The following is a 22,866-nucleotide window of genomic DNA, read 5'->3' as shown; positions in this document are numbered from 1 at the left end:
ACCACTCATCCCCGTTATCCCCTCCTCATCCACTCCATCCCCCCTACCCCACCCCCATTCCCCTCTCCCACCCCCACTCACCCCTCCTCCCTCCCCATCCCTCCCTAGGAGATAGATTTAAACTTTAAAATGTGAATAACTTTAAAAATCTAACACCGATTTCAATGAAACTTCTTCCATTAGCACCGAAGGGACGACAGTGAGTAAGGTGGGCCTAAAATTGTTGCACTATCGTGCACTGTTTTGGCTGTAGCTCAGGAACAAACAAACAAACAAATGAGTTTTAGTATATAGGTAATAATATATCCAGTGTACCTGCTAAGTTTAAAGAGAATGTATTATGAGGTCTGATACACAAATGGGTGTACAAGAACCAGGTTCTGTGTTGGAACTTGGTTAGTGTGAAATGAACAGCATGTGAATCTGAATGAGTGGACTGGGTACTGGTGTGTAAAAGGAGGAACAAGGGCACTAGTGAGTGAAAGCATAGGTATCAGCACCCAGTATGTGAAAGGGAACAATTATATCGACATTCGGTAAGCCGGATGCCAAATCATCGGGATTTTCAATTGTCGAACAGAAGATTATCAAAGTTTTACTGTATTACAATAATTGGTATAAATCTTTTGTCACTGATTTTTTGACATTTTACAATCTAAAGAAATTCAACAAATACAAATTGGATGAATACCTTTATTAGCTCAAAGATAAATACATATTTGTTTTAAATTTTAATGATAGTGATAGATTTTTTTAAATCAGAAATCTTTAACATACTGTGAAACATCTTTCATTAATATGCTTTGTTATTTACACACTGCTAAGTTGACAGAAAACCCTTCAAGGATTACTGTTTATATTTATTTTAAACATATTAACTAAAAGCTATCCAGTTTAACTAAAATATGAAATATACTTAAATCATATAGTTCAATGTAAGGTTTATTAATTTATGAAACAAATTTATTTTAAAGTATTTGGTCATCCTTTATTTTAAATATCAATAGCACTATCAACAATTAACAGGTCATTGAAATAAAACCAAACAGATCCATTTAATGAATAAAACCTCTTTATAGAGTAAGAAATCATTTTGTATTGCTAAAGATTATAAATATCTTGTACCTTAAATATATTGCAAAATGTTAAAGCTTATGTAGTAGTTAACTATCAGTTTCCAGTAAAGGGACAGCATCCTCTTTTTGCCACACACTGGATGGCATATAAAACATAACAACCCGATTAGCATGCTTTATTAAAGTGCTTCAGTCTTGTGAAAATAAGTTTTTCTTTTCCTAAACTGTTCATACTGTGATAAAAACACTTCAGTATGATAAAACATACACATTTATGCACTCTTATGCTGAGCTTTCACCATACCTTTGTAGTTGTGGATGTTTCATCATTTATAATTAAATGGATACTGTCTCTTTAACTGCATTTTCATTTTATTAGCAGCATTTGGGTGTAGAGTTGTTCAGTGTGTTAATGTTGCTGTTGTCAACATTTTCCGGCTAACAAAAATCAATTTATACAATGTTCAGGCAGTATACCAATGCTGTGATTGGTCAACACCACTGCTCCAAATGCATTCAATTTAAATATCAAAGACAGGAAGGGAAAATATGAATCAACCGTGATTTTTAAATATGTGTATTAAAACATTTATATAATTTATAGCGCACATTAAAATATTTTGAAAGGTTTACATGGGTGGCCTGATAGCCATGATAATATTTTTGAGCTTTAACTCAGCCAAATGTAAACATCATTGATGACTGATTATTCATCATGTATCTGGACATAAAGATCAAAGAACAGCATTCGTCTGTATGCCTGTTCATATTTTGAAATGTTCCCTCAAGAAAAAAGTTGAATGAGAAATAAAAGTACAAATAAAAATGATGGACAGCTAAGTAAAATACCTGGACCTTAGGAATTAGGGAAATATAGTTATATGGCACAAATCATGGTGGACTCAAATTTTCTGCCACCATCTTTGATTTCACAGTGCAAGTTAGGAGTTCTGAACATTGCCAGTGATAATACCACCTAACCACTATGCTGGGATGACAAGTAGTTTATTGCTCTGTTTCACTACCCTTTTCCATTTCCTGATTCTGACTTTCGATATAGTGAATCAGGGAGATACATTTAACTTTGTACCTCTCTTGGAACTGTAACTTCACTCATTCTGGAGTTCATTTACCTTCCATCACACCATGATTGTGTACACTCGTAGTTACAGTGTGATCTACTGGTGCTTCTATTCTTGGTTGTTTCAGTCTTCTGCCAGTTTTCCCACAGAAAACACTCTCAAATTCCTTGAAGATAAAGAATATTTACCACTTACTCCAGTAATAACTATTATGCATATGTTAAATTGCTAAAAATAATAATTAGTAATTTTTAATTTACATTAAGTCTAGTCAACTTACTTCAGCCTGACCGATTTTGTCCGATTGCACCAATTCTGCCTCAGATTGAACATGGAAGAGTACCACACAGGAAGAAATCCTTCAGCCCACGTCTGTGCTGATCATAATGTTAATTTAAAGTGCACATCTGCCTGCACATGGCCTACAACCCTAAATTCCCTGCCTGTTCATATGTCTGTCTAAATGCTTCTTAAATATTGCCATTACATCTGCTTTACCACCTGCTCTGGCAGCACTTTCCAACCCTATCACTCTGTGAAAAATACTTTCCTCGTTAACTTTGCTCCTCTCACCTTAAAGTTATACTCTCAAGTATTTGACATGTTCACCCTGGGAAAAAGACTCTAACACTCCGGAAAAAAATAATGCAAGTTGTCCAACCTCTTCTTATAATTAACACACCCCAATCCACACTACCTTCTGATAAACAAGTTCTGCCACCACTCCATAGCCTCACTGACCTTCCCATAGTGGGATGGCCAGAACTGCACACAATACCCCAAATGTGGCCTAACCAAAGTTTTATAAAAGTGCAACATAGCTTCTTGACTCTTATACTCAATGCCCCTTCTGATTAAGGGAAGCATGCCATACGCATACTTTACCACATTATCTGCTTGTGTTGCCACTTTCAGGGAACTATGGACTTGCACCCAAAAATCCCCAAGGAGAGAGTGCAAGGGGAAAATGACTGAAAAATAAAACTAAAGTTATGACCACATGGCTGCTTCCCTGTGGAATAGTTGATGATCTGCTTCAATAAACAAATATAATTCAGTTGCTTAGCTGAGTAAAGAAAATGTCATTTAATTTCCTTATATTTACTGTTACTTACTAGTTTTGATTGTACAAATTGATTTGAATATTTGAAGAGTAAAAACATTCATTACAATCACGTCATTAATTTGTTCATGACGCATTGTAGGAAAAAGCTTGAATGAAGCAACTCAATGAACAACAATGCACGTGGTTTAATAAGGAATTTATTACTCTAATATTATGTTGTAGCCATCTTTTTCTTCTTAATTAAACATAACCAGGTTAATATCCTTGGTGGTCCTGTAGATAAAGTTATCCACAGATGAGCCAAATCAGATTTCTTCAATGGCCTGTGCTTGTGCTTATCGCTAAGGCTCAAGTATGATTAAGGTTACTATGGCGTAGTAGTTTTGCCGTGCCCATGTAATTTTATTCTACTGCAAATCAAACTTCAAGAAACCAATAAAGGATACTTAGGGGAAAAAAACAAACCTTACCTTTTTTAGTGTATCACCGTGTTTTTCCTGAATATACTTGAGAAACGCAGTAGTCCATTGTAATGTAGTGGCCTTATCAGTCTCAGAATTGCAGAATGGAACAAGATAATTCAACTCGTCACAACATATACGGATCCTGCGCCTGCAAATAAATGCAAGTGTCAGTGAATTCCAACTATACATTTTTTTAAATGCCTACACATCAGAACTTATTTGATGCACTTTAAGAAAATGTTTCATTTCTCCTTTACCTACATTTAGATATAATGGTCAAGACTATAATAATTGAATGTGATAATCATAATATTAAAAAAATGACATGGTCGATTAAAAAAATGGGCAATTGCAATCAACAATCATTTCTTTAGGAATGCAATTAAAATGCATCCTGTTCTCTTCATCAACAGAATCAATTATTTTCATTGTACTTCAGTGCAGTTGCTAAATTAAATAGCTCATCTTCTTCCGTTCCGGCCTGTGAATAGAGGGCTCATTGCCTGGAACGCGTTCACTGTGACTGGAAGTTATATTTATCCAATTCAAATTCTTTTAGCTTTGAATTTTTCAAACCTCTGATTAGAATAAATATGAAACTAATATGGAGAAGAAATAGCTGAAGGGTTGTGGGAGTTAAATGGATTGGGCAATCGAGGTAACAATTTGCAAATTAATTTAAATACTCAGAAATGCAAAGTACGATTATAAAATGAAAGAAACTAAATTAGAACTAAAAAAAATTAAGAGCCAGTAATAGCAGACATGATTTTCAAATACAAAAACAAAGTGCTATAAGCAAATTGGGCCCTCAATACGTGTTCCTGTGTACAGGTCTGCTAATTGAATCAATTCTAAAAAGGTTTTTATATGTATGATGCCTTACTGATAGTGTTATTTTTCTACTCAAGAATAATAAATGAAGGCTTCACTGAGGATAAATATAACTTTTATTAGTTCACATGTGTACAATGAGACATAATACAATGTAAACTGACAAAAATAACCTCACAGACATATTAGAATCACAGAATGGAAAAAGTGGAAGAGGGTACCACTGGGCAGGTGATGGGGATAAGATCTGCTGGGAGGAATGATCAGATTATAAGTCTCTTAGCGATTCACCATTTACTGTTTTGTTTGCCCTTCTTAAAGTATTTCCTCTGTGGTAGGAAATGCTATCAACACATAATTTTCAATACAGAGGAATTGTGCTCTTGGTCTGGCTCAGTCTTAGAACAAAAAAAGCTCAGTTCCCTCCTCAATCTTTGTGGTTTTCCATCAAAATAGCTGTGCACAGGTTTATTTTGACAGGAATCCACATTGTTTCAATGTATTCATCTTCAACATGAACATTCTAACTCTTGTAGTTCCTTTTTTATTAGACTATCCCAGTGAGACTGCAGTAGCACTGCAACATTGTCAGAGAAACAGCTGACTGTGCCTGAACCCCTCTGTCAGTGGATCATCAACTTCCTGACGGACAGGAAGCAGCATGTGAGGCTGGGAAAGCACATCTCGGACCCGCAGACCCTCAGCATAGGAGCACCGCAAAGCTGCGTACTCTCCCCTCTCCTTTACTCTCTCTACACCAATGACTGCACCTCCACAGACTCCTCTGTCAAGCACCTCAGGTTTGCGGATGACACTACCCTGATTGGACTGATCCAGGATGGGGAGGAAACTGCCTACAGAGGGGAAGTGACACAGCTGGCGTCCTGGTGCCATCGCAACAACCTGGAGCTCAATGCTCTCAAGACAGTGGAACTAATTGTAGACTTTCGAAGAGATCCCCCTCCCCAACAGCGGATGTACTTCCTGCGGCAACTGATGAAACACAATCTGCCACAGGCAATGATGGTCCAATTCTATCCTGCTATCATTGAGTCCGTCCTCACCTTCTCCATCAAGGTCTGGTTTGGCTCAGCCACCAAGCATGACATCCGGAGGCTGCGACGGATCATTCGCACAGCTGAGAAGGTTGTTGGCTGCAACCTTCCCCCCATTGACGAATTGTACACTGAAAGGGCCAGGAAGCGAGCGGGCAAGATCATCTCTGACCCCTCTCACCCTGGCCACAAACTCTTCGAAGCACTTCCCTCTGGAAGCCGACTCCGGACTGTCAAAGCAGCCACAGCCACACATAAAAACAGCTTTTTTCCACGAGTGATAGTTCTACTCAATAACCAAAGTCTGTAGTCTCTTTTTTGCTCTGGTTTATTTTCACCCACATGTTTGACCGTAATGTTGTATCCTTATTGGTTTGATGTGGTTACGCTTTATTCTTAATTGTTAACTGTATGTTTGTGTTGTCATTTGTGAGCGGAGCACCAAGGCACATTCCTTGTATATGCATACTTGGTCAATAAACTTATTCATTCATTCATTCATCTAGTCCTGGAATATGTCACTAGTCTTTGCCTGCTCTCTCCTCAAAACCCACAACATCTGGTCAATACTTCTGTCAGACAGCATTCATTCAAATGTTGCAGACTTCTGCCCAGGATGTACTGATATCAACAATGATCTTCATAAAGATGTATGACTTCCAGAATTTCTTTATCAACTGCTTATCTTGAAAATCTGATTTCCAAATGACCTATTTGAATGTGTGTTGAAGATATTAAGATTTGAATTTGGATATGACATCCTGGTGCATTGGCTGGGTAAGGATCATCATGGTTCCAGCTCTGCAGGAAAAAAGGTTGGAAATCTATAAAGTAGCCTGAGCCACTGTCCAACACTAACAATGTATTAAGTTCAAGGTTACTTTTCTCAAAGTAATGCTTAACTGCTGATTAGAAATAGGAAAAGAAGGGGGCAACTGTTATCCAAGCTCTCGTTTGCCTTCCAGATTACAGGGAGAAGCATTTCAGAAAACCTCCAGTATTTTTAGAAATTCTCCCTGGTAGATATGGGGTTTCAGCACAAGATTTTCCCAAGCATTACATCCTGCAGGGGTATCTGATATTTTTGGTATTGGTATATTATATGCCGATAATGAAAATCTTTATTTTCCATGTTATCCAGGCAAATCATGCCGCATGAGTACATCAGGTAGAGTAAAGGGAACATAAATAGTTTGTGGAACTATAGTGCTATAACAACAGAGAAAGTACAGATTAAAAAATTGCATGGCAACGAGGTAGATTGGAAGATTCATTCCGGGCATATGAGGTCAGTTTAAGAGTGGGTGCCAAGTAATGATGCCTCCCGATAAGATGCTTTCTGGAGTGCATCTGTTGAAATTAGCTAGAGTTATTGGAAAGCAATTCCAGGACTAGATGAGTGAATGAATGAATAAGTTTATTGACCAAGTATGCATATCCAAGGAATGTGCCTTGGTGTTCCGCTCACAAATGACAACACAAACATACAGTTAACAATTAAGAATAAAGCATAACCACATCAAAACAATAAAGATACAACATTACGGTCTAAACATGTGGGTGAAAATAAACCAAAGAAAAAAAGAGCAAAACATTTCCTTAGTCTTTTGAGGAAGCGGAGGTGTTGTGTGCTTTCTTGGGCATAGCGTCAATGTAGTTGGATCAAAACAAATTCTTAATAATACTAGAAACTTGAAGCTTCTGACCATTTGAAATTCAGCACAATTGATGATGACGGGGGCATGAACTCCACCCCACTTCCTGAAGTCGATGGCTAAGATCAAGATGGCTGCGTTCAATAAGATGGCTGAATCGACCAACTGGTAAACATTTCATCTGATGAGTTGTAACATTTTCTTTGGATATAGTTTTCCCCTAAGCCAAGAGTGTTATATCAAATCAACAATGCTCTGTGGGTGGTGTTAAGTGAGGTTCCGGTTCAGAAACAATATCTCCAGTTTCCGTATGAGATAATCCTTTCTTTAGATAAAGGTATATTTCTTCCTATGTTAGACACAAAATGCTGGTTACTCAGTGGGACAGGCAGCATCTCTGGAGAGAAGGAATGGGTGATATTTCGGGTCGAGACCCTTCTTCAGACTGATCAACATATTTCTTCCGATGTTGTGAGGTAAAACATGGGTGCTAGTGGTAACATACTTATATCCCTTTATATTTTTCCAAAGTTTGGAGTCTAAATGAACCAAAGATGAAATAAATACTATTTAATAAGGCAAAACATGTAATGCCTAATACTTTATTTCCCGAATTTAAAAACACATTTACAAAACAGCTATCTGCCCTACCCCATTGAGGGTTCACCTGCGATCTCTCTCCATTCGGTTGTGTCTCTCTCTACGCTGGCAATTCAGTTCTTGTTGGTTCCCATGCGTGGGGCCAGGGGTGGTTGGATGTGTCATTTGCCACTGTCCACCTTGGGCAATATTTGTATTTTGATTCTCTGTCATGTTAGTAAGGTCACTAAGAACTTTGTGTTCTGTTTCTACATTGGCTTGCCGTGTGCGACTACGACATCGTTTGTTCACTACTTGTTTACGTAGAGTTTCATCTGTGCAGAGAAACAATTATGAAACATTCTGTATCTTTTCTTTATAAGGTTTCTGCATACTAGTCAGCAGTAAATTGCTAATGGTTTTAATCATAATTGAAAACACATAGTTCGGATACTCAAATCTATTCAATTTAAATAAAATTGCCCTGTTCCAATATTTAAAAAAGTTACCAAATACTGGTGAAATTACACAACATAGAACAGTACAGCACAGGATCAGGACCTCCACCCACAACAACCATGATGCCAATCACACTAATTTCATCTGCCTGCTCATGGTCAGTATTCCTCTATTCCTTGCCTATTCAAGTGTCTGTGTAACTGGCTCTTGAACATTATTACTGTATCTGCCCTCACCACCTCCAATGCAATGCATTCCTACTCCAGTGTCATATAAAATCTTCACACATAAACTTTGAATTTTTCCCCTCTCACCGTAAACCTTTGCACTCTAGTATTTAACATTTCCACTCTGAAGAAAAGAGTGACCCTGTGTCCTATCTATGCCTCTCAAGTTGCCCCTCAGCCTTTGATGCCTGAGAAAAGTTTAGTTTACAGATATAGCATCAAAACAGCCACTTCGCCCCACCAAGTCTAAGCCATTTGCTGTATACTTTGCTCTTGCATTTGAATTCCCAAAAGGCATCGCTACACACGTTTAGATTGAACTCATATTGCCATTTCTTCCCCCAACTTTCCATCTGATCTTAGTTTAGTTTAGAGATACAGCACGGGCAGAACGTACAAATTCCGTACACCCAGCACCTGTAGTCGGGATCGACCAGGTCTCAGGTAGTGCAAGCGCTATAAGGCAGCAACTCTACCATTGTCCACCGTGCTGCCCACAAATCTATATCCTCTTGTATCCTTCACAACCCCATTAATGTTTGTGTTGCCTGCATACTTATAATCATGTTTATATATATTAGTCAACAGATGTCCTAGCACTGATCGTTGCAGAACACACTAGTCAAATATCTCTAACTCGAATAACAATCCTACTTGCCTCAGTCATTGCATGCTTTTTTAGCCCTCCTTACTCCTTGTTTAAATTCTTTCCTAATTTCTTTATATTCCACAAGGCCCATTTAAGCTTTCTAAACCATATATGCGCTTCCTTTTCCTTTCGACTAAATTTACAATATCTTCATCTTTCATCTTCAAAGAAACATGATAATCCTGAACTTTAACCAGTTTTAATACTCCCACATATTAGATGGGCAATTACCCCAAACAGCCATTCCCAATCTACTTTCACCAGTTCTGACCTAATACTGTTGCTTTGAGTCTTCAGCCAATTTAGCACTTTCACCGTAAGTCTTGTTCTTTTGGTAACTAGCTTAAAAGTTATATAATAATGATTACTATTCCGAAAATTCTCCCCCACTGAAACACCAATCATCAATCCAGACTCATTCAAGGTCCTTCTCTGGTTAGACTATCCACATATTGTTTCAGGAAAACAAGATTCAGATTTCCTCATTTTACCAAGTTTACAGAATGACTGAAATTCAAAGATTAAGTCTGACTGTATGATTGCCACTTGTTCATTTTAATGATGAAAAAACGTTTATAAATTCTTCTTAGGATTGCCAGATTTGTCAGTTTTGGTCCATTGGAAAAGTGGATGAATTTCTAAGTTTCCTGCACAATACGAGGGTAAAGTATTTTTGAGGTATTAACTATTTCTGCTGCGGTTGCAATAATAGAAGAAATAATCAGTGTCACATGAACGGTCAAATGTTATCAATTAAAGCCCACGTGCTAGGATATCAGCTGACCACCATGTTAAAATAATTTCAGATCACTGCAAAATTTCCAAACTTAGCAGTTTGCTTTCCCAATAAAATTGCAAAATACAGATTGTGGAAACGTAAATTGAAAAGCGACACATTTTATTTCCTATAAAATGAAAAGCAAGATATCACTGTTTATTTAAAATATCATAAAAATTACAACAGAAATTGCTCAATAAGCATGATCAGTTTCTATCAGTATATTAGCTCTCATGGGAGCACTTAATTTGGCCAATCATTGATATTTAACTTTGTAGAATTAATGCTAAAACTATAACCCATCTCCATAATTTTTACTAATTCTATCTTGAAGATTATAATTCCCCATCAGTGCAGTGGATCCTCCAGAATGACCCACACATGTCCATTTTCTTGTATGATACCAGAGAATGAGTCATTTAATTTTGGAGATTCAATCAAAGCCACGACATTTGTAAAAAGAAATAAAAGCAGAACTTGCTCAAAATACTCAGCAGCTCAGACAGAATCTGTGAAAAGAGAAGCAGAATGTATATCTCATTGAAGACAACTCAGAAGTTCTTTTCCATTTCTGATAAAGTCAGAAGTTCTTTTCCATTTCTCTCCACAAATGTTGCATGATCTGTTAAGTGTCTCCAACATTTCTGTTTTCATTTCAGATTTCCAGCTTCCAGTTTTTTGATTTTCACATGTCACCAAGAATTGGTTCTTAATGTTTATTGCTCTGGAACCAAGGTGGTGTTGCCCCAGCAAAGATTGTCTAGATTTGGCAATGTGAGGATTGAATCCATGTGTTTGACCTTCATAGCTCCTACATTTAACAGCGGAGCATTTTACAGAAAACCTGTTTTTGTGTTATACATTTACAACCAGTGCAAAACATTGCTAGACAAATCATATTCCCTTTCTTATCCTTGCCTTTTAGCTGAAGATTTGCATGGTAGGCTCTATTTAGTTATACTATTACCTTCTTAAATTACTAAATTGTATCCTTACCTTCTACCTTAATCCAGACTTGCTCAGGTAAAGATTTGTTTCTGTTGCAGTTACTCAATGCCTGCCTTGCTGATTGGAGTTCCTCCTGGAAACATAAAGAGAATGCTCTGGGCAGGGTAAGCTCCTGTGCGCCGGCAGATTCTAGCACATTTGCTTGGCTTCCTGTGCCCTATTAAACCAATTAAAGCGACCAGGTAAGTAACTCCGGGTTTAACCAAAACTCAGTAATGTATTAAGACTAGAGCTTATTCTGATCATAATACATGGGAGAAAAATTTCCCAACATTTAACACATTAATGGATTCCAAATGCAGTAGTCAAGTGATTTACAAAGGTGAATTCTTCAAGTGAGAATTAGGGAAAACACAATACATTTAGAAAGGAATGTAGAGGAGAAAAACAGCAGAGAGAATCTGAAAACAGAATGGCAGTTAATTTAAAAGGGACTCAAAAATTACATTTGAAGAGGATGGGAAGTTGGTTAACAGAAGGCATTGATGAAATTAAGAACGAACAGTTTCAGCAATAGATATGCCAAGATAGAGGTAGACGTTGGCAATACTATAGAAATAGGAGGCAATCTTTGTGACAGAAATGATAGGTCACACTGCAGCCACAATCATTAATTTATCATTATAGGAACTTCATGGCTCTGTATGTTTTATTATAGTTCTGAATCTTCTCTATTTCTTACATGGTTTAATGTTACTGTTTCTTTCTATCTCTACTTTTCTAATCGTTTATTCTTTATCTCCTTTTTAATTCTCAATCACCCTCTTCCTTTCAGTAGTAAATGTTGTGGATGTTAAGGAAGCGATTGCCAAAGATTGTGTAACAATATGTGTGTCACAGTTCCTTCCCATCTTTTCACTTATGGTGTCCCATCCTAATTGCATGATATTTTTGCCTCTCATCGCCCAATCTGCCTCACATCTGAAGAGATCACATTTGAAATATTGCATATAGTCTGGTCTACTGAAGGAAGAATATACTTGTGAAAGATGGAATGCATTAAAGATTGATTGCTGTGTCAGAATGTTTCTTGCATGAGAAAAGATTAAGAAGACAGGTCCTAACCTTCCAGTTTTGAGGAATGAGATAACATCATTTAGGAGTACAATTTTTTTACTGGGGTTGACAGGCTAGGAGCTGAGTTGATATTTCCTGGGCTGGGATGTCTAAAACTAGAGGTCACGGTCTTAAAATAAAAGATTGGGTATTCAGGCCTAAATCTTTGCAATTCTCCACCCAATAGAGGTTCTGACATGGAGTATATTCAAGACAAAGGTTGAGATAATTATACAGATTGAGGAATTAAGAGATACATGGGTTAGTGAAGGAAAGTAGCGCTGTGGAAACATAAAACTCAAGGATTTAGTAAATGACAACAGGAATAAAGGCATAATGACCTCTCCCTGCTTCTATTTCTTATGTACGTTGTGGCGGTGATTCCTATTTACTTTGCTTGTAATCACTTACCTTCTTCTTGGGGAAAAAAAAGTATATTGTTCCTTACCTTCCCCTCAGTCTGCTTTTAGTTTTCAATTTGTTCGGAATCTAAAGAATTCTTAGGATGAGGCTTTTACCATGCCAAATAAGTACAATATTTTATATTTTAGCTCGTCAAATAATTACAAACCTTCAGTTTTCTTTGAGATTCTAAATATGTATTAAAATCAAATTGGGTAAAGCATTGCTTTTCGTTCCTCAATCCCAAACTGCTCTCTGGTTTACAGAACGTAGTTTGAAAGCTATAATAATTATATGAATAGCCTATCAATTATCATTCTTGCACATTGGGTCTTCCTCTTTCTCTCTCCCATATTAAAAAATACCCAAATAGAACCCAAATATGCACATTTATTTCTTCAATTGAGAAAAAAAACCTCCAAGAAGCTTGATAAAAATATTTCACATTTTAACTGATTAAAAAGTACTGACATATCTTGGGAAACTGTGTGAACTGGAGAACTGTGTGCACTCAGCCAGTAGTATCGCAGCTCAGGCAACATGTTAACAAGATATTTGGGAAAAAAACGAAGTGTTCAGGCAAAAACTTTAATAATGCACAACATAATAGGTGAAAGTAATTGTGAAATATCAAATCTTATTTTATTTCCTCCTTTATTTTATGCATTGGAAATTAAGTACCAATAAAATTGTTACCAATAAAAGATATTGACGATATTTATAAAAATGATGCAATAAAACATCTTATGGTGGTGCACCTGACAAACAATATTTAAAGTAGGCAAATTAGTTGAATATTTGACATTTGCTCCACAGCAAAGAGATTAGGGCCCATTCTGGCTCCACTCAATTTGTTCATAACAAACACATAAATAAGCAGGAAATTCTCGTGTTTAAAGCAGATTCCATTAAAATAATTATTGTTATATTGTGCAATCATAGCAATGCACAATTTAAAATATAATAAATTGTTAAATTGAGCCTACCTCTAAATAATGAGAATTTTATCTCACCAATATAATTCAGCAAATTTTTTACCTGAGTTTGACCAGAGGTAGTATTGCCAGTTGGTGTACAAGTGTTTGGTGTGTATAAAGGGTATGCAAATTGCAGAGCAGAAGTCCCAGTCTTGCTTTTGACTAAAGTAGTACATTTGTTTTGCTGTGGATGGAGAGGTATCCCCATCAACTCTGAAGGATGCCGGATCAAAGCAACCAAACTAGAGAAAATGAAGCAAAAATAGATAAGTATATATATTTGATAAGTACTGGGCTGCTTTACATTTTCCAAAATTCTGATCTTTAACTTATTAACACATCTCAAACCTGTTTTTTTCAGAACAATCCAAAAAGGTGCAAATGTGAATATGAAAGGTTATACAATGTATGTATTGGCGTAATATATTTTGTGACATTTAGCATATGGTCAACAATTAAAACAGTGGATTAAATTTAAATATTTGCAGATTTTATCAGGTACATAGACATTGTGAAATTTCAAAGTATGTTATCTTCTTCTGAGAGAATTTATATTAGGAGACATGGAGATAGAAACATTATGTCCATGCATCCAACAGGTATGTATGCCAATCTTATATACTGGCACTCGGTCCTGTAGCTTTTTACGCTACTGCATCTCAAGTATTATCTGAATACATTTTGCAAGAATAGCGACAACCACCATCTTCTCTGGGAATGCATTCCAGATTTAAAACATGATCAGCTAAAAACAATCATCATAACTTGTACCCCATAGCATAAACCTATGCCATCTGGCTATAGATTCCTCTGCCAAGGAGAAAGATTTTCACTATCAGTTATGCACCCCCTAAGTTTGTATACTTACATCACATCACCTTTTAGTTTTCTCTACTCCAAAAAAAGAATATCTATTCTTGCTTCATAGTCTAGCAAGTCCACAAATTGTACAAATACATTACATTCTGATAAGTACATGCCTTAGCCAATGAAAATGCTGCAGACTAAACATTTACATTAGTTGTGAGGACTTGTTTTAAAATGTGAAAATGGTTTCTCAAATGAAAGAAAATTATGAACAAAATAATTTAATAAGATTTATTGGTACAGAACAGGTTAATTTACCATGGCCCTAATTGCTGCAGTATTAGGCTAATAAGGTGGTGTTGAAATGAATCGAATTTAATGGTGGTTACTTGTCTGGAGTAAATGTTAAAAATAAATACTACCCAATCAGATATGCATCCCAGTAAGAGAGTATTTGATGCGGGTGTGTTTCATTGTATAATTCTTTACAGTTCTCTAAATATTCAGTACATTGTATGTTGACTTTAAAAAAAAAGCACACACTTGTTAAAAGTAACTCCTGAATCCTGCAACTCCTGTCGTTCCTGGTTTTCATTTTGGACTGCATTAAATCTGTCTTCAAGACGTACTCTGGGTCCAGTTTTACATCTTGATTCTTGTCCTGCCATTGAGCTGTCCCCTGAAATCTTCTCCTTGTCTGAATTACCCATTGTCTCTCTATTTTTCAGCGTTAGTCCATTAGGTCGGGTGGTTTCTGCAGAAGAATTTTGGGAGAATTTCTCCATATTTTGCAAATTATTAGTGCTGTTAATAGGTAGTGGAGGGTCATTCAAAAGCATCATTTTTAACTCTTGGAAATCAATGTGCCCTAAACACTGGTTGTTACCCACATAGTGAGATTCTGAAGTGGGGTTCATAGTACTGGTAACAGGGTACAGATTCTGATTGGCAGAGTTGGCTGTTGAGTAGGGAACCTGGTTAGATGAGTTGGCTGTTGAAAATGCAGCCTGGTTGGTAGGATTGGCAGACTGGTACAAAGTAGAATTCAGACGAGTCTCCAATTCACCTTCCCCTGACTGGGACTCCATATGTGAATATAGAATGTGCTGCAGCTGGGTGTATTCAACCTCGCTCATGTCCACGAGGCCAAGATCGGAGTTGGTGAAGTTCAATCCCGGCTCTGTGAAGGGGCACTCGGAGGTACAAGTGGTTGGGGTTGGCTCCGAGGACCTGGATTCATGAGATGGGGAACGGAGCGACTCTGGTGTGGCCTCAGAAGAAAGCATCATCCAGAAGAAGTAAATATTTTAAAAAACACCTTGCTCGCTTCTACGACTTAGAATGGCAAAAACCAAGAGGCAGGGTGCAATTGGACAGCACCACCTTCACCCATCTAAGCCAACGAATCCCCTCAAAAACTAACACTAGACCCAGTGAAACAAAAACACCTCAAAACTCACGTTATCCACTTCCCTTGCCTTTTAAACTTATGTTCAGAAACACAATTTTTGCTATAATTTAAAAAATAAAAGGATAAGTCTCCCACTCCAAAAGCTCTGGGAAGTCTCACACAATCGCCGTGCAGCACGACCTTCAATTCACTGCACCCTTTGCTCAACCTTTTCAGGCACTTGGGTTTCAGTTTTTATTATCAAAACAAAATAAAACCGATTTCTTCAGAGTGGGGGGGAAAGAGTGGTGAACAACACACGGAGCAAATAGGGCGGATAAACCCTTCCCTCCTGCCCAAGCCCCAAGTTTTACGCCCAGAGCACCGCGAGCTGCCGCGGCCGCCACAAACCCATGTCAGTGCCCGGTGTCCGCGCACACAGTCGCCGCCCTCCCGCCGTCTGGTCGCCACAACCACGGAGGATAGGGCGTGGAGAGGAATAGGCCTCCTTTTTATTGCCCCACCCACGCGCCGCACACGGCCGCCGCCGCCGCTCGGCCCGTCCGTCCGCTTCCCTGCCCACCCTCCCAGGCCGCGAGCTGCCGATCAGCAGCGGCGCCGCCCTTCCAGCGCGTGCTCCGCCCTTTCCCCCTCCTTCCCTCCTCAGGCTTTTTGAAAAGGCGCCCAAGCAACCGCCAGCCGGCCCGCCTCACGCGCCGATAGGGCGTCACCGCCTACGCCCCGCCCATCCAATCAAACCCCGCCGCTCACTGCGCCCGCCCCCGACCGTGGACGCGTCACGTGGGCCTGTCGTGCCACCTCTTCGCTCACCGTGCGCATGCGCCTGTCGAGGCTGTTGTCCGCCTGAGGCAGTTTGTTTCGCTCAGCCGTCGTACACACGCACTTATTTATGAGGTAAACATAATCGTATGTCGGGTGAAGAGTCAGAAAATTTGTGTTCGATTTATTAATGTGCCTGGTTTGCCCGGAATTTTTGCCGGCCCCGTTTAAAATCTGCCCCGATAACCTCAAGTCGGTTTATTTGCGGCTGTGATCAAGCGGTAAACTCAATGTGGCTTAAACAAGCAGATTATGAAGAAGGGTCTCGTCCCGAAACGTCACCCATTCTTTCTCGCCAGAGATACCGCCTGCCCCGCTGTTACTCCAGCATTTGGTGTCTAAGCAGATTCTCTTGTCTCATTAACGACAGCTTGACTATGACAATGAGTCGCCGTCAGCGGTCCGGCCCCTTGACAACCCGCCTGTTATTGACAACAATTAGTCTGAGGAAGAGTCCCGACCCGAAACAACGTCTATCAATGTTCTCGTCGCTCAGTTACTATAGCACTGTGTGTGTGTGTGTGTGCGCGTCTGTGTTTATAAACTATCATCTGTTCCATGCCTCCCCATTATTGACAACCTGTACCTCGACCTCCTACGTTCCGGAGAAGCCAATCGAAGTTTGACTATCTCCTTATAGCTAATGACTACTAATCCAGACAACATTCTGGTAAGTCTCTTCTGCACCCTCTCCAAAGCCCCACATCCTTCCTATAATGAAGCAACCAGAATTGCACACAAAACTCAAAATGCAGTCTAACCAAAGATTTATAAAACTGCAACGTGATTTCCTGACTCTTGTACTAAATGCCCTGACTAATGGAACTCACTGCCTGGAGAGACAAGGAACTCCAGATGCAGTTTAACTAAAAATAACACCAAATGCTGAAGTAACTCAAAAGGTCAGGTCATATTATCCCTGGAGGCCATGGATAGGTGTTTCAGGTTGAGAACCTTTTCGATTCTGAAGAAGGATCCGAGGTATTTCAAAGCTTTTTTTTTTTTCACTGCCTGGAGTCAACTCCACACCATCTTTTCAATGAATCCCTTGGATGGGTGGTAACTGTGATCCCTAATCAGGCATTAGGGAAATTAGTTTGGAAAATGGAAAAGTAGCACATCAGTAAAACATCAGTTAGGATCATACTGAATGGTACAGCAGGCATGAGATACCAAATGTCCTACTTTTGCTTGATTTCTTGTTTATTCCCTTTGCCAATTATGTCGTTACAGACAAGATGTCGTTGCAGACAGTTAACCTGCTTTCCTGCAAATATTTTCCGTTGACCATGTATCCAATTCCCTTCTGAAAGCTTCAATTCATTTTGTTTCTACTGCACTTAGAGAATGTGACTTCAAGATCATCACTTTGTTTTGAGAATAAATCTTTGAGAATAACCACAAATAACTAATATCTTTCCCAGATAATGCAGGATTCTGTTTATGAGAACTGTTGTAACCCAAACTATTTTAAAGTTGGAAATGCGGCTTCCCAGCAATATATTTAAATAAAAACATAGGCTAACCAAGGGGAACATGTAGTTAATGAAGGGCAATTTACTCAACCAAAGATAGACAAAAAATGCTGGAGTATCTCAGTGAGTCAGGCAACATCTCTGGAGAAAATGGATAGGTGGCATTTCATGTCGGGACCCTTCTTCAGACTGAAGTCTCCTGACCAAAAATGTCACCTATCTATTTTAATCGTGCTACAATTACTCCAGCATTTGTGTCTATCTTTGATATAAGCCAGCATCTGGAGTTCATTTTAATTACAATTTACTAAACCATTCAGATTTCCCTGCAAGGTTTAATAATAATGCTGCAAACTGAATTCTGATGAAGCCAAAGATGCCTGTGGCCTCACACCAACCCTACTGGTATCCCAAGTTCTCGTTCATATATGCAGGCTATCCACAAGTCAACCATTCGTAACCTGGTAAGCATCTTCATTTGTCAATCCAATTCAAGGGCAAGCTAAATAAGGCACTTCAATATGATAAATGATTACAGAAAATCCTGCAAGAATTTATCATTAATGAGACATTAAACAAATGCCACACCTACTCTCAGGTGAATGTAAAGCACGAGATATCTCCATAGCATTTTAGAAGGGGAGAAAAGTGCCAGAGAGGTTTAAAAACTAAATTCCATCATTTAGAGCAGGGGTGTCAAACTCATTTTAGGTCACGGGCCAGAATGGGCAAAATGCGACTTCATGCGGGCCGGATCAGTTGTGCACGCGCGAATGCACCCACAGCTTTCGTTGCTTTCATTTGTTCAACCTGTTCTCATGTGTCAGTCTCTACTATAACTACAAAGTGTTTCACTTTACGAATTTCGTTTCTTATGAAGATGATTGCCCTGCAAGCATTACTTTTATGATTGGTATTAACTTACAGTTGTAGGCTACAAGAAAGTTGTGATGAGAGAGAGAAAAAACAATGTTATTTTGGCTAAGATTGTTTCCGGAGCAACACCCTTGCCATTAATAAAACATTTGAAATCGAACATTAGGTGACACAAATGTAGACCTAACGAAACAAATTGTAAATGTAGGCTACACAACTGCACCTAATCTTTATTAGCCTGCATCCAGCAATCAAACTCAGACAATGAACACAGCAAGCCTCTAATTTTTATTGAATTGATCACATTTACAATAATAGAATAGTCAGAAAATGAATAAATCACTCATTTTTCACCTGCTGCTTCCAGACACCTGACATCTCTTGGCTTTAACCAGCCTGTCAACATCAGGGACCAGCCTGTCAACATCAGGGACCAGTTTCTGGGCAGTTGTGATTTTCATATTGTCATTTAGATTAGCAGTGTGGATTTGTTAATGTTCATTATGGAGAATGCCTGCTCACAGAGATATGTTGTCCCGAACATGCAAAGGATCATTGAGGCAAAGTCTGTCATCTTCGGGGACATCGGTCCCAGGTATTGATAGAATGAGTCCAGACCCACAGTCCCAAATTTATATTTCAGAGCCGAGTTACACTGAACTTCAATTAGTTCCATTTGGAGTTCCTCCAGCACATCTGATGCTGCATTGACGGCAAACGGCGAGCAAAACGGTGAGAATTCCTTCTCGAGCTGTGTGAAGACTTGGAAACGATTCTGAAACTCACTTTTCAGCTGTGATATTTTGTCCATGTACATGGACAGGTACATGTTGTCATTATTCCCATGAGCGACACACACAGACTTCAAACAGGGGAAATGAGCCGTGTTGCTCCGGGATAGTTGCATCTCCCTCAGGCCTAATTTAATTTGAAAGGCATGAATGTTGTCGTAGTATTCTGTAATAAGCTTATTGGGGTGCATGTTCATTAAGCACATTTAAGTGCTCTGTTATATCCACCAAAAATGCAAGATCGTGAAGCCAGTCTGGGTCATCCAACTCTGTCACTGGCTTCCCTTTCTCATTCATGAATAGTCCAATTTCTGCACGTAATTGAAAAAAACGTTTGAGCACAACCCCTCTGCTGAACTCAGCGTGGTAGGGTCGGCTGTGTCCAATATTTCTTTCGGACAAAAGAGTGTCAAATTGACGATGGTTGAGTCCCTTGGCTCTAATAAAATTAACCGTTTTGATTACTACATCCATGACATTGTCCATTTTCAGCCTCCTGCTACATAACGCCACTTGGTGTATAATACAAAAAAACTCCAGAATTCCTGCTCTGTATTCTCTGCCTGAACTTTCACTCTGAGTTTCGCAACACCTGCCTTTTTCCCGACCATGGACGGTGTGCCATCTGTTGCCACGCTGACAGCGTAACTCCAGTCAACCCCAGTCTGTCCAAGGCCTCGACGAGGCTGGAGAAAACGTTGTTCGCCGTTGTGGTGTTTGTCATGGGCACCATCTCTACAAACTCCTCGGTGACGGTCAAAGATGCATCAAAACCACGAATAAATATTCCCAATGGAGCTACATCAGTCACGTCGGTGTTCTCATCAATTGCAATAGAGAAAGCAATAAATGACTTCATGAACATTGACTTCTCCAACTTTAGATAGTTCCTCTGTCCCTCTCTTCCCCTCCCCCTTCCCAGTTCTCCCTCTATCTTCCTGTCTCCACCTATATCCTTCCTTTGTCCCGCCCCCTGACATCAGTCTGAAGAAGGGTCTCGACCCGAAACGTCACCCATTCCTTCTCTCCTGAGATGCTGCCTGACCTGCTGAGTTACTCCAGCATTTTGTGAAATAAATTACTTCACTTTGTCTTTTAGTTGACTGTTCAAATCTCCTGCAAGGTCCTGGATTCTCTCTGCCACAGTATTTCTTGACAAGCTGACATTACCAAAAGCCTGTCTCTCAGGGCACACCAACTCAGCCGCCGACAGCATGCATGCTTTGATGAATTCCCCCTCTGAGTATGGGTTCGACGCAGCAGCTATTTTGTTGGCAATAATATAGCTGGCCTTGACAGTTCCATCATGAGTCTCGACTTTTGGTGAACACTGATTGCTGTTTTTTCAGAGCTGCTTCAAGCTCGTTTACCTTTTGCGTTCTGAGTTGTCCTGCGTACTTGGCATATTTTTTTCCGTGTGACGTCTCATTGTGTCATTTGATATTGTACTCTTTTTTGCCACAGCCACTTGTTGCAAGCATATCAGCACACAGGTTTGCCATTGACCTCACAGAAGAAATAAAGATCTTTCCAATTTTTATTGAATATCCAACCTTCGATGTCAAATTTTCTTTTCTTGGAAAGCATTTTGAACCACAGCATCAAACAGCACGTGGTCACTGGCTGGATGAGGTCATGTGGGACATCACCTTGTCCTGTATTTGGGAGTGAAATAGTTGGCACCCCGAGCAGTGGGAGAGAGAGTGGCGAGGGAGACGGAGCGGCGAGGGAGCGGCAAGGGAGAAGGAACGGCGAGGGAGAGGGAACGGCGAGGGAGAGGGAACGGCGAGGGAGAGGGAGCGGCGAGGGAGAGGGAGCGGCGAGGGAGCGGCGAGGGAGAGGGAGCGGCGAGGGAGCGGCGAGGGAGAGGGAGCGGAGAGGGAGCGGCGAGGGAGAGGGAGCGGCGAGGGAGAGGGGGAGGGAGCGGCGAGGGAGAGACAATGTCGTGAATATACTTTTTTTCCCAAATCATCCTGCGGTCCGGATTAGACCTCTGTGCGGGCCGGATGCGGTTTGACATCCCTGATTTAGAGCCTTGCTAACTGAAGACGTAGCCGCCAATTGTAGAACAATTAAAATTGAGGATCTGCAAGTGACCAGAACTGGAGGACCACAGGTGCCTCAGAAAGATGGAGGATTAATTTGGGGGAGAGGGAGGAGGAATGGGCTTGGGGAAGTGGGTATATTGCCTCATGCTAAATTAATTTTAAAACAAGATAACCAAATCAAAATTGCAAGGTAGAACACACGGTGAAGGGAGAACTAGACTTAATTTAAATTTGAACACAGGCCGTTTAATTTTAAATTGCCTTAGACCCAAATGGCTAACATATTCTGAGATTATGTCCTCTAGTTTTAGATTCCCACTATTTACCTTCTAAAACTCTTAGGAATTTAAAATATTTCTATGAGATCTCTCCCCATTCTGAATTTCAGAGATTATTCTGAACTGTCTTTCCTCATTGAATGATTCTCTGATCTGAATGAGCCTTTGTTGCAACTGCTCAATGACTATTAAATATTTTTGATTTAGGAAACTGAAAAACACTACACATTTGATCTCCTTACATAAGTTCATAAATCATAGGAACAGTATTAGGCCATTTGGCCTGCCGAGCAAACTCTGTAATTCAATCGTGGCTGATCTATCTTTGTCTCTCAAACCCATTCTCCTGCCTTCTCCCCATAACCTTTGACATCCTTACTAATCAAGAACCTGTCAATCTTCGCTTTAAAAATACCAAATGATTTAGTCTCTACAACCGACTGTGAGAATGAATTCCACAGTTTCACCACCCTCTGCTAATGTACCGACCTCCCCCATACACTTTTACTCTTTTCCAATAATGTTACCTTTACTTTTCTAATTACTTCCTATCCCCATCAGAAAAATGAGCCACAGTGTTTTTGAGTTTATGAATGCCTTCATCCTATTACTATTTATATTTATTTATCTGCCTTGGCAGGTTGATTATATCTGTAGGTTAAGGTGCCTTTTATAACATGACAGTTGCTTTCCTCCATAAGTTATTAGTGTTCGTCATATTCTCATATTTTCTTACAACATAAAAGTAGACCATTCAGTCTATCTCTATTCACTCATTTTGTTCGGACATGGACTCTCATGTGCGTGTCAAATTCACCCTGATTCTCCTACTACTCAGAGACCATTTCAGCTCTATGGCAGGAAGGCACAAACCATAGAAGCACTCAGGTCATTAAAGTTTGCAATTCATCATTTCCAGTTAACTTTCCTCATTGCGAAGTGTGAGCAAACGGGAGCACCCACGAGGTCACAGAAAAAATGCAAACTTCACACG

The 22,866-nt window shown here is 39.4% G+C and overlaps 3 protein-coding genes across 4 annotated transcripts in view; 1 reads left to right on the top strand and 2 right to left on the bottom strand.

Moving 5' to 3' along the window:
- Positions 1–948: 948 nt before the first annotated feature.
- Positions 949–16,122, bottom strand: LOC144604666 (transcription factor-like 5 protein). Its single transcript, XM_078419308.1, has 6 exons — positions 14,718–16,122; positions 13,429–13,609; positions 10,921–11,005; positions 7,900–8,146; positions 3,695–3,836; positions 949–2,324 (listed from the first exon to the last, which is right to left on the bottom strand). The coding sequence occupies exons 1-6, from the start codon at positions 15,461–15,463 to the stop codon at positions 2,202–2,204; spliced, it is 1,524 nt and encodes a 507-aa protein (XP_078275434.1). The 5' UTR covers positions 15,464–16,122; the 3' UTR covers positions 949–2,201.
- Positions 16,123–16,417: 295 nt separating this feature from the next.
- The window catches only part of LOC144604453 (death-inducer obliterator 1-like), a 114,582-nt gene continuing 108,133 nt past the window's right edge, over positions 16,418–22,866 (top strand). For both annotated transcript variants that reach the window (XM_078418890.1, XM_078418889.1), the window contains exon 1: positions 16,418–16,479. The gene's annotated coding sequence lies outside the window, so the exon portion shown is untranslated. The remainder of the gene's footprint in view (positions 16,480–22,866) is intronic.
- LOC144604591 (general transcription factor II-I repeat domain-containing protein 2A) lies at positions 19,724–22,805 on the bottom strand. The gene is given in 6 exon segments (XM_078419212.1): positions 19,724–20,076; positions 20,079–20,201; positions 20,204–20,399; positions 20,634–20,853; positions 20,855–20,943; positions 22,797–22,805. Coding segments are annotated over 6 exon segments (990 nt in total).

Source organism: Rhinoraja longicauda, chromosome 22 (genome assembly GCF_053455715.1).
Source record: "Rhinoraja longicauda isolate Sanriku21f chromosome 22, sRhiLon1.1, whole genome shotgun sequence".
NCBI classification, from domain to species: Eukaryota; Metazoa; Chordata; class Chondrichthyes; order Rajiformes; family Arhynchobatidae; genus Rhinoraja; species Rhinoraja longicauda.
This window is presented reverse-complemented; position numbering and strand designations above follow the sequence as displayed.